Raw genomic sequence first — 11858 nt, forward strand, 5'->3', positions numbered from 1 at the left:
ACACGTACCACCCTCTGCGTGAAAAAGTTACCTTTTAAATCTTTCCCCTCTCACCCTAAACCTATGCCCTTGAGTTCTGGACTCCCCCACCCTGGGGAAAAGACCTTGTCTTTTTACTCTGTCCGTGCCTCTTGTGAATTTATAAACTTCTACAGATGAAGCAGTTGACCGTGTCCAGTGCCACGCCTTTCCTGAATCCCACTCTCCGGCCTGCTGCGGTTTTCAAGCTTTGAAATGGGTTCAGAGCGTGGAGAGCGTTTGTGTTCACTCATGTCCTTCAGGGAAGGAAATCTGCCATCCTTACCTGGTCAGGCCTACACGTGACTCCAGACCCACAGTGATGTGGTTGACCCACAGCTGCCCTGTGGGCAATTAAAGAATGGGCAGTGAATACCAGCCTAGCCAATGACACCCATATCCTGTGGACAGATCAAAACAACCACTGACCTTTGTGTTTAACTTACTGCTGATGGCTGACCCTGGGTGTCCCGCTATTTGCTGTTATTACCATGACCCTGTCTCTCTCTCTCTCTCTCTCTCTCTCTCTCTCTCTCTCCCCCTCTCTCTCTCTCTCTCTCATTCAGCCAGGTCAGAACCGCGATGGAGGTTGAGTCAATAGTGAGAGATGCCTTGGCTATGTCGAACCAAAGCTACATCCTCCTGACAGGCATCATCCAGGACGACTCCATAGCCACTGACATCATGGAGGCCGAGCATAGGTGAGTGAGGCCTCAAGTCTCAGTCATTCCCAACTATGTCACCCGGAGGTACCGGGAAGGGGTGACCAAGCAGTCAACATTTAAAGAGCATCTTAGTGGAGGAGAGTGAGAAGGGGCGGTTTCAGGAGAGTATTCCCGTGCCTGGGGGCCTGGAGAGCTGAAGGCACCACTGCCAAATGGTGGAAGATGGAAACAAGGATTGCAACAGAGGGCAGAGTGGGAGAAGTGAGAGGAACACAGAGATCTCAGGAGATCAGTTGTGACAGGATTTGGGAATGGACATTAATAAGACTTGGCTGACATCATTGTGCCAAAGATGTGGTGATGTCTGGTTGGCAAATCTGGGATGGAATGGGCTAGACCCCCACAGTCAACATGATGAACCTGCTCCAGCCGCATCCCCCCCAACACACACACACACACACACACACACACCTACCTCACTGAGTTAAAAGTAATGGTGACGTCACTTTGTCTAAGGGAATGCAGCCTCAAAACGTACATTGGGCTGCTTGTGCGAACACTTAATTAATACAAATCCCTCTGAGTCCCTGACTATTCAGCCTTGAGTTAGAAACTGGTTCTCTCCATTCCTACCCGAGAGACTGGAGCACACAGTGTAGGCTGGATACTGAGGGAGTACTGCACTGTCAGGGGAGCTGTGTTTCTGACGAGCTGTTAAATGGACACTCTCACCTGGATTTCAGGTGGTGTGAAAATCCCAAGGCTCTGGCCTCAGTGGCCAGTGTATAAGCTGATGCTTCTGAAAGGGTTAACGTTGATATTACCTTCCACCGATGCCAGTCTCAGTCTGTGGGCGGAGACCTGATCATCTCCACCTTTCAGAGGGCGTGGGTACATCTGTACCAGCTCCATCATGTCCTCCTCATTCCACCTGACCGAATGTAGTTCTATTTGTTATCATGCAATAAAGCTTCCTGGGAGTGGCCTCCACCATGAAGCGCACAATAAGGCCCAGGAGCAGCCAACAGAAAGGGGGACTGGTGGCAGAGAACTACCCGATACCACACATCACTGAGTATCAGAACAAATATCACACTGGCCTCCCCCTGCTCGTGTGTTCTTGTCCCTGAACCAACATCGAAAACAGATTAGCACCTTCCAGAAAGTGTGACCACTATTTCCTGGGAGGACAAGGGCAGCAGGTACATAGGAACACCACCCCCCCCAAAGCTCCCCCCACAAGCCACTCGCCATCCTGACTTGGAAATATATCACCATTCCTTCAGTGGGTCAGAATCCTAGAACTCCCTCCCTAAGGGCATTGTGGATACCTGATATCCCATGGGCTGCAGTAGTTCAGGAAGACACCAAACTACCTTGCTCCTAAGGGCAATTCAGGATGGGCAATGAGCACTGGCCCTGCCAGTGACACTGAGAATCCCTTGGTCATTCTTGTATTTGTGCTTGCTGTGTGCAAATTGGTTCCTCTAACAGTGGTTGCGTTTTACAGAAACGTCTTTGCCTGTGAGGCAGGGTGGGGTTTCCTGCAGTGGGTGAGGGGAGGGGAGGGGAGGGGGGGGCGGTGAGGCGATAGAAACCTTGCCCTCCCTGGTCAGTGTCTTTTCTTTTCCAGCCTCCAGTCCCTGCAGAGTCAGATGGAGGAGCTGGCCGAGGAAGCGGACAAGGCGCTGAAGGAGGCCAAGAGATTGTACGTGTCTACCCAACCAACCCGAGGGGCAAACCTCACTCTGCCTCCAAACCTCACCGAGTCACAGCCTGAGGTTTGTACACTGGCTTTCCCACAGACCTTCCGTGGCAATGCTCAATGGAGTGAGATGGGTCGCCCGTCTCCTGTGAAAGGCCAGTGCCCCTCTCGGTGGGGGTGTGGGGGCAAGTTAGATGGACACGGCCCATGTCCGATTGCGCTTATGTCCTCTATATTGGCAGCACTTATTCCCGTGTCTGCAGCTTTCTGTGGAAACCAGCAAGACATAGCTAGCTCTCTTTCTCTAAGCTGAAGCTTTCTTTGCTTCCAGAAGTTTCTACGGTTGTGGCGAGGGAAATGGATGTTTGTTGCAGTTGCATTGGTGAGGTCACACATGAAGTATGAGGCACAGTTGTGGTCTCCTTGTTTGGGAAAGGGCGGCACGGTGGCACAGTGGTTAGCACTGCTGCCTCACAGCACCAGAGACCCGGGTTCAATTCCCGCCTCAGGCGACTGACTGTGTGGAGTTTGCACATTCTCCCCGTGTCTGCGTGGGTTTCCTCCGGGTGCTCCGGTTTCCTCCCACAGTCCAAAGATGTGCAGGTCAGGTGAATTGGCCATGGGAAATTGCCCGAAGGGGTAAATGTAGGGAAATGAGTCTGAGTGGGTTGCTTTTCGGAGGGTCGGTGTGGACTTGTTGGGCCAAAGGGCCTGTAGGGCCTGTTTCCACATTGTAAGTTATCTAATAAAAGGCATTGGAAGTAATTAGTCTGCTGGCTACGGTTGAGGGGGTTACCTGCTGAGCAATACCTGGATTGGTTGGGTCCATGATCAAGATAAGAGAGGGGTGCTGGAAAAGCACAGCAGGTCAGGCAGCATCTGAGGAGCAGGAAAATTGACATTTCCGGCAAAAGCCCTTCACCAGGAATGCGAAACATGATTCTCCTGCTCCTCTCCAGCATCTGCAGTCCTCACTTTTGCCAGGTTGGACCCATCTCAGGGCCAGTTCAGAGAATGAGCAGTGATCTCATTGAGACTGAGATGATCCTGAGGGATTTGGACAAGGCGAATGGTGGAAGGATGTTTTCCCTATAACTAGGGAGGGCTCTTTAAAGATATGGAGTCTGCCACAGCACCAGGTTATGATCCAACAGGTTTATTTGAAATCACAAGCTTTGGAGCAGTGCTCCTTCATTGGGTGAAGAGACTTTGTGACAATCGATGATGCATTTCCAGTGTAATGCCTCATGTAACTGCAGCAAATGTGGTGACCAGACCTGCACACAATGGTCCTGTTGTGATCTGTCCAGCGTCCTGTACAGTTTCATCACTGAATCCCTACACTGAGGCAACAGGCCCTTCGGCCCAACAAGTTTACACTGACCCTCCAAAGAGTAACCCACCCAGACACACTCCCCTACCAGAATGGGACTATCAGCTGTTTTGGCACCAATTCGGAACACAAAAATAAAAGTCTTGTTTGGTGAAAGAAGAGAGGATGACTAACGACCCGATGTAATTTTCTCAACTATAAACTCTTGCTAGTTGAGAAAATTACATCGGGTTGTTGATCATCCTCTCTTCTTTAACCAAACAAGACTTTTATTTTTGTGTTCTGAATTGGTGCCAAAACAGCTCAGCGCCAAAACGGCAGGGCCAAAATGTACCCGACCCTTCCCCATACTTACCCCCTGACTAATGCACCTAACCTACACATCCCTGAACACTGTGGGTAATTTAGCGTGGCCAATTCTCCCTGACCTGCACATCTTTAGACTACAGGAGGAAACTGTTGGAAACCCACGCAGACTCAGGGAGAACTTGCAAACTCCACACAGTCGCCTGAGGCTGGAATCGAACCCAGGTCCCTGGCGCTGTGAGGCAGCAGTGCTAGCCACTGTGCCAGACCATTCTGTGTTCTATACTTCTGCCAATGGAGGAGAGCAGTCCACCTGCCTTCTTTATAACCTTACCTAGCGTGCTGCTCCCTTTAGGGACTGGTGCACTCACACACCAAGATCGCTCGCTTTATCTACCCCTCTCGGTACACGTTCTCCCTTCTTCTGACTGTTCTGTCTGATATTTCACGCTGCTGCTCTGATTACTATATCCGCATCGACCCTTTCCTTTGTGAAATCGGATACAAAAAGTTAATTTAAAATTCTTCCAATACCTTCTACATCTTCACACAAGTCCCCTTCTTCATCTCTGATAGGCCCCACCTTTTCCTTAGCTATCCTGTTGCTCTGTATATACTGGCTAAACACCTTTGTGTTTTCCCTTCTGCAGTTTGCTAGTATTTATTTCTTGCCTTCTCTCTGACTTCGCTTGGTCCCTGTAGTTTCCCGTCCCCTCGAGGCTATTTGCAAGGTTGAGTTAATTTTTTCATATGACCCTGATCGTTTTGCCTTTAATTTTCCCAAAGGGCTGGAACAATTTCACGGCAGAAATTGAGAATTTGGAAAGTGCTCTTCAGATCAAAGACCAGGAAATCGAGAAGCTGCTTCTGGAGCTGGGACCCCGAGTCAGGGCCTTCCAGATGGGAATGGGAACCAAGGAGCTGTACGATGAGGTGAGCACGGGGCTAGTATCAGGCCATTCAGCCCCTTGACACAGCTCTGCGATAGCTCAGCAGGCTCAAGGGGTTTTGCTTATTTTTTTTGTTGAGGGTCATGAGAGTTTGGAATTCCCTCCTCAGCGAGGAGTGGGAACTGAGCCATTGGAGGGTGAGTTAGACAGTTTTGTGACCAGCGAGGGGTCAAAGGTTATCAAGGGGAGTTGGAGCTGAAGCTTAGCTGTGCCCTTATTGAACAGTGAAGCACATCCCAAGGGCCCAGCTGTCTCCCCGTGCTCCTGATTCGAAAGATCTAATAATATTTCTCTCCCTTTTAGCTTCTGAGTCGTGTTAAATCTTCCAGGGCCACTGCGAGGGCATCCATTCAGAAAGTCAAACAGATCAAAGAGGAGGGAATCTCTCTGCTGAAAATCTTGGAAGGTATGGTCCCATCCCATTTCCAAAGCACCCATTCACAGCAGGGAGACGGTTTATTAGCCAATCGGAAGGCAGGGTGCTGTGGGATTGAGCGCCAGGCAGCCAATGGTGAGAGTGTGTGAGTTCACATTGGGACAGATGATACTGGGATGGCTGACACTAAAAGTGGTGGGAAAATTAGCTGCAATGATGAAATAGGAAATATCCAAATGGATATGGTTAGGTTTGGTGAATGGGCCACAATTTGGCAGATGAGGTTTAACGTGGGTGACACAGTGGCTCAGTGGTTAGCACTGCTGCCTCACAACGCCAGAGACCTGGGTTCGATTCTAGCCTTGGGTTACTGTCTGTGTGGAGTTTGCACATTCTCCCCGTGTCTGCGTGGGTTTCCTCCGGGTGCTCCGGTTTCCTCCCACAGTCCAAAGATGTGCAGGTCAGGTGAATTGGCCATGCTAAATTGCCCATAGTGCTAGGTGCATTAGTTAGAGGGAAATGGGTCTGAGTGGGTTACTCTTTGGAGGGTCTGTGTGGATTTGTTGGGCCAAAGGGCCAGTTTCCACACTGTAGGGAATCTAATCTAATGGACAAGTGTGAAGTTATCCATTTTGGCCACAGAAATAGAAGGGAAACTTATTATTGAAATAGAGAGAAACATCAGAACGCTTCAGTCCAGAGAATCTAGGTGTCCTTGTGCATGAATTGCAGAAAATTGGTATGCAGGTTCAGCAGGTCAATGGAAATTTTGGCATTTATCACTGAAGGAACAGAATGTAAAAATAAGGAAGCATTGTTGCAACTGTACAAAGTATTAGTGAGATTGCACATGGAGTATTGTGTCCAGTCCTGATCTCCTGACTTGGGGAAGGATGTAATTGCATTGGAAGCAGTTCACAGGAGGTTCACGAGATTGAACCCAGAGATGGGGGGAGGCGGCGTCTATCTTATGAAGGGAGATTGAGCAGTTCAGGTCAATACTGTCTGGAGCTTAGAAAAATGAGAGGAGATCTAATTGAGTTATATAAGACACTAAAGGGGATTGGTAAAGTAAACCCAGAGAGGATGCTTCCCCTTCCGGAGAAATCTACAACAAGAGGTCATAGTTTTAGGATAAGGGACAACAAATTTAAAACGGATGAGGTGAAATTATTTCTCTCAAAAGGTCATGAATCATTGGAATTGGTGACCTCAGAGTGCAGCGGAGGCCAGGATATAGAATAGATTTATGGAGGAGATAGACAGATTTTTAATTAGTAACGGGTTTAATTAGTAACGGGAGAGAGGGCAGGAGGGTGGAGTTCTGGTCAAGGTGAGATCAGCTGTGATCGTGTTAAATGGTGGAGCAGGCTCAAGGGGCTGAATGCCCCCCCCCCCCTCACCTTGCTCCATGCTTTCCTGTGGCTAATGGTGAACGGGTATGGGGCATGGGGTGGAGATGGGCAGTGGTGTGATGGCATCATGAGGAACAGACATGGATTGACACTGGGGGGGTGGGGGGTTTGTGCGGTCTCTGTGGGGTCAGTACCATCTGGAAAAACCCACCAGAGCTGTCGGCCGTCGGGGAGGTGAGGCTGGGGGGTGTGTGGCATTATTTGGTTCAGGTTAAACCATGTTGGAAAGTGGCCCTTACCACAGCCCTCCGAGTCAAGAAATGGCTCCATGACAACACTCCCAGAGAGTCCGCCTTGAATTGGATTCCTGCCTCCTGTCCGTCTACCTTGGATTCCAGCCTCTGCAGTGTTTTTGGTCCTGAATCATGTTTGTTCCACTGCGAAATCTCTTCAGAGGATGCCCACTTTGGAGAGGTTCTCAGCCTCCCTCAGACGTGCGCTCAGTGAGTCCCTATCTCACCTGTCACGGCACCTCCTCCGCCCTCCAGTTCTTAGACCACACCATGGAACAAACTCGCAACCAGGTCATACCCTCTGCCTGTCCTCACCTATCCCCACTTCACCACTCTCACCTCCCCCCGCCGGCACCCCTTTTATCTGCATCTCCCCCCACACCCACCCCCCAGCCCTGAAGAAGGGCTACACCTGAAACATTGACTTTACCTCCTGACGCTGCCCTGGCTGGCTGTGTTCCTCCAGCCTCCGGCCTGCCTGTCTTGGATTCCAGCATCTGCAGTTTTACTGTCTCTATAAATGTGAATTTTATCTGGGCAGTTTCAAGGTACAACCCCTCATTATGGCCTCCCCTGTGGAGGGGGTGGGTGGGAAATTAACCTTTGTTTTGTTTGTTATTGTTTCAGACAATAAGAGACCAGCTGGCAAACTCCGAGGTAAAGGGAGTTTGCGGAAGATGGGTGTGATCAAGGGGAAGGTGATGCCAGAGACCAAGAGGAAGACGGCACTCGCCCGGCGAATATTGCGAGTTGCTGGCTCCAGTTCTACCATCAGTAATACCACCGCTAGCCGGGCTGGGCAGGTCAACCAAGGCATCGCAAAGGTCAAAGGGCAATGCCATTACCACCCTCCAACCCCATAGATTCAACCCATTCCAAGTCAAGCCCCTCTCTGTATCCAATAGCTTATAGGGCCTGTGCTGAAGCAGCAAGGCAGAGGGCTGGGGAGCACAGTGGCTCAGTGGTTAGCACAGCTGCCTCACGGCGCCAGGGGCCTCGGGCAACTGTCTGTGTTGAGTTTGTACATTCTCCAGACTTTTGTTAAGCAAAGGGATTATGCTCCAAAAGCAGGTACAGAGGAACCTCGGTTATCCAGCATTCAACTAACCGAATTTTGGATGATCCCAACACGATTGCAAGATCCCGATGCCGGATAACATAGTTAGCCATGCATCGATTCTTCGGCATTCAATTAACCAAACAAAATACTCCCCTCCTGTACCCTTTGGATAATTGAGGTTCCTCTGTCTATGGAGGTGGGCCACAGATCAGTTGTGAGCTCATTAAATGGTGGGACAGGCTTGAGGGCTGAATGGCCTACTACTTATGAAACCGGTAGAAAGCAGAGAGTGGGAGTAATGGGGCCTTTCTCAGGTTGGCAGGCTGTGACCGGTGGGGTACCACAAAGATCAATACTTGGGCCACAGCTGATCCCCAACAATTTGAATGTGGGGCCAGTTGTAATATTTCCAAGTTTGTAGGGGCTCTTGTGAAAGAATGAGACCTTGCTGCAGTTGTATTGGACACTGTGAGAGTGCACCTTGGAGTACAGGTCCAATCCCCTTGCCCAAGAGGGAATGCAGTGAGGGGCAGAGACTGACTCTAGTCGGGAGGGACTGTACCAGAAGGAGAGATACAAGAGACTGGGCTTGTGTTCTCTGGAGCTTTGAAGCATGAGAGGCAATCTCATTAAACTCTGGCTTACACGTGACTCCAGACCCACGGCAATGTGATTAGAATCATAAAGCTGTACAGCATGGAAACAGACCCTTCGGTCCAACCCATCCATGCTGACCAGATATCCAAACCTAATCAAGTCCCATTTGCCAGCACCGGGTCCATATCCCTCCAAACTCTTCTTATTCATATATCCATCCAGATGCTGTTTAAATGTTGTAATTGTACCAGCCTCCACCACATCCTCTGGCAGCTCATTCCATACACGTACCACCCTCTGTGTGGAAAAGTTGCCCCTTAGGTCCCTTTTAAATTTTTCCCCTCTCACCCTAAACCTATGCCCTCTCGTTCTGGACTCTCCCGACCCCAGGGAAAAGACTTTGTCTATTTATTCTATCCATGCCCCTCATAATTTTGTAAACCTCTATAAGGTCACCCCTCAGCCTCCGATGCTTCTGGGGAAACAGCCCCAGACTGATAGATTCTTAGCCGCTCTCTGGAAAGCTCTGCTCAGGGCTAGGCCCCAGACTTTGCTTTGACCCCCTGAGAGAGTGAAAGGAACAACGAGACTGACTGTAGCGTCTTTCTGCCTTCCAGGAGGCCCACAAGCTCAGGAGACAAGCCCAGGACCAGGCCGCGCAGTCTGGCTCACTCCGCACTCGGCTGGACATCATGCAGGGTCAGCTGGCCACCCAGGAGGAGCAGGCCGCAGCCTTCAAGGTGAAACTTCAGGAGGATGGCACAACAGCAGCCAAGGTAAAGCTCAAATAAAAACCTCCCTCCTCAGCGGGTGGCACTCTCATTAACCTGCGTCCGATACAAATGTGGCGCTGGAAAAACACAGCAGGTCAGGCAGCATCGAAGGGGCAGGAGAGCCAATATTTCAGGTAAGGGAGTGGGGAGGGGGCTGGGAGCTCAGAAATAGAGTGGGGGGGGGGGCGCGTGCAGTAAGGCTGAGGGTAAGGTAGGTGAGATGGTGATACCCCCCTTCCTACAAACCAAGTGGGTGGCTATGGGCACGCATGTGGGTCCGAGCTCTGCCTGTCTCTTCAGACGATACATGGAACAGTCTCTCTTCCACAGCTCCTCCGGCACCATCCCTCCCCCTGGTGTACCTGCCACACTGCGTGTTTAAATTCCTATATTCAGCAAAAGAACCGTGAGTCGACTGTTTGAAACAATAATATTCATTTATTGAACACAATTAATATTAGAACAATAAGACCGATATACTATAAACTAACTGCTTGACCTGCTGTGCTTTTCCAGCACCACACTCCTGACTCTGAGTCCCAGATCTGCAGTCCTCATGTTCTCCTCCTCCTCTACCTTATACTTTGATTGTATCCCCCTCCCCAGCCCCGACACTGGAACGTGGCCAGGCTCTGCATGCTGATGCTGCCTTCTCCCGATGGTCTTGGAGGTGTCTTCTCGGCCAGTAGTTATTCTGGAGTTACCGCCCTGAGTGGGGTTTTCTGGCACTTCTTATCCTTCCGGGTCTTCACGCCCTTTTGGAAGGGTCTTGAGGATCTGCCAATGGATTGATCAGGTTCCGTTACCCTGAGCGATCAGACCCAACCAGGTGTTGGCACGTTGATAGTAGGGTGGCCCTTAGGTCTCCATTACAGCAGATGCTGGGTGCATGTAACCTCCTCCAAATAAGGGTGCTAGGCCCCTCCGTGTCTAGCGAATGACTTGCTGCTCCTGATTGTCCTGATGGCGATATTCCATTGTCCCATTCCAGTCTAACTCCCAGGTATGTATAGCAGGATCTGCAGCTGTCAGATTTGTGCGTAGCTGGAGTTTGGATTCTGCAGCATGGGGATTAACACAGTCACTTTGGTCAGGCCTGAGTGCTTTAATCATTATCCATCTATTATAATTCCAGGGTAAGTTTATTATTGTCCTCATTATTTAGGGTGGCTCGTCTGGCCACAACCTTTTCTTCCACTACATCAATGGACCACTACCCACATCCCCTTATCACCATCCCACCTACCTTTCCCCCAGCCTCCCTCCCCCATTTATTTCTGATTGGGAGACGCTGGTGTTGGATTGGGGTGGACAAGGTTAAAAAACACACAACACCAGGTTATAGTCCAACAGGTTTATTTGGAGACACTAGCGTTCGAAGCGCTGCTTATTTCTGGGCTCCTTCCCCCCTCCCCATTCTCAATGAAGGGTCCTGACCCAATGGGCTGATTCTCCTGCTCCTGCTGTGCTTTCCCAGCTCCACACTTTATCGACTCTGACTCTCCAGCATCTGCCGTCCTCACTATCTCCAACTCCCACTGACCTTCTGTGAATGATCCAGGCCTGGCTTTCACCATGGTTGCCATGGGTTACCACATTGCCGGGTCGACCTGGCATCATCATAAATCTCTGAAAGGTTGCATGCAAGACAAAACCATAAGAGTGTTTTAAAACAGGTTAGGTTTCTTCTGACACTCCTAGCGTTTGTTATAAAAATATAGCTCATTAGGGATGACTATGACTATCACTGACTATGGCGAATCGCCCAATGAAAGCGTGAATAGCTCTCTTTGCTCTCTGATTGGTTGTGGGATGATGGAACATCACAATGATTGATATGTCAGGTGACCAATGGTGGGTGAGTGGAGGCGGGCTGGTTGGAGGTTGGAAGGTCACATGCCAACCCGACCAGGAATGGATGGCATCAGAGTCGGCAAATCCTATGGGAAGTGTGAAAAGGTTTGGATCCCCTACCTAAGGAAAGATGTACTGCCATTGGACGCAGACTGGAGAAGGATTACTAGGTTGATCCTGGGTATGGCCTCAGGCGACTGTCTGTGTGGAGTTTGCATATTCTCCACGCCCCCCTACGACCCACCCTCCCATCCTGGCACTTTCCCCTGCCACCGCAGGAACTGTAAAACCTGCGCCCACACCTCCTCCCTCACCTCTATCCAAGGCCCCAAAGGAGCTTTCCACATCCATCAAAGTTTTACCTGCACATCCACTAATATCATCTATTGTATCCGTTGCTCCCGATGCGGTCTCCTCTACATTGGGGAGACTGGACGCCTCCTAGCAGAGAGCTTTAGGGAACATCTCCGGGACACCCGCACCAATCAACCACACCGCCCCGTGGCCCAACATTGCAACTCCCCCTCCCCCGCTGCCAAGGACCTGGAGGCCCTGGGCCTCCTTCACCGCCGC

The 11858-nt window shown here is 50.4% G+C and overlaps 1 protein-coding gene across 1 annotated transcript in view; it reads left to right on the top strand.

Moving 5' to 3' along the window:
* Positions 1–576: 576 nt before the first annotated feature.
* LOC122564978 (laminin subunit gamma-3-like) overlaps positions 577–11858 on the top strand; it is a 19172-nt gene continuing 7890 nt past the window's right edge. The window contains exons 1-6 of the mRNA XM_043720555.1: positions 577–719; positions 2317–2464; positions 4814–4960; positions 5281–5383; positions 7629–7825; positions 9276–9434. Of these exons, the coding sequence (XP_043576490.1) occupies positions 601–719; positions 2317–2464; positions 4814–4960; positions 5281–5383; positions 7629–7825; positions 9276–9434 (873 nt within the window). The 5' untranslated portion in view covers positions 577–600. The remainder of the gene's footprint in view (positions 720–2316; positions 2465–4813; positions 4961–5280; positions 5384–7628; positions 7826–9275; positions 9435–11858) is intronic.

The sequence above is a fragment of the Chiloscyllium plagiosum genome, chromosome 30 (genome assembly GCF_004010195.1).
Source record: "Chiloscyllium plagiosum isolate BGI_BamShark_2017 chromosome 30, ASM401019v2, whole genome shotgun sequence".
Taxonomy (NCBI): Eukaryota; Metazoa; Chordata; class Chondrichthyes; order Orectolobiformes; family Hemiscylliidae; genus Chiloscyllium; species Chiloscyllium plagiosum.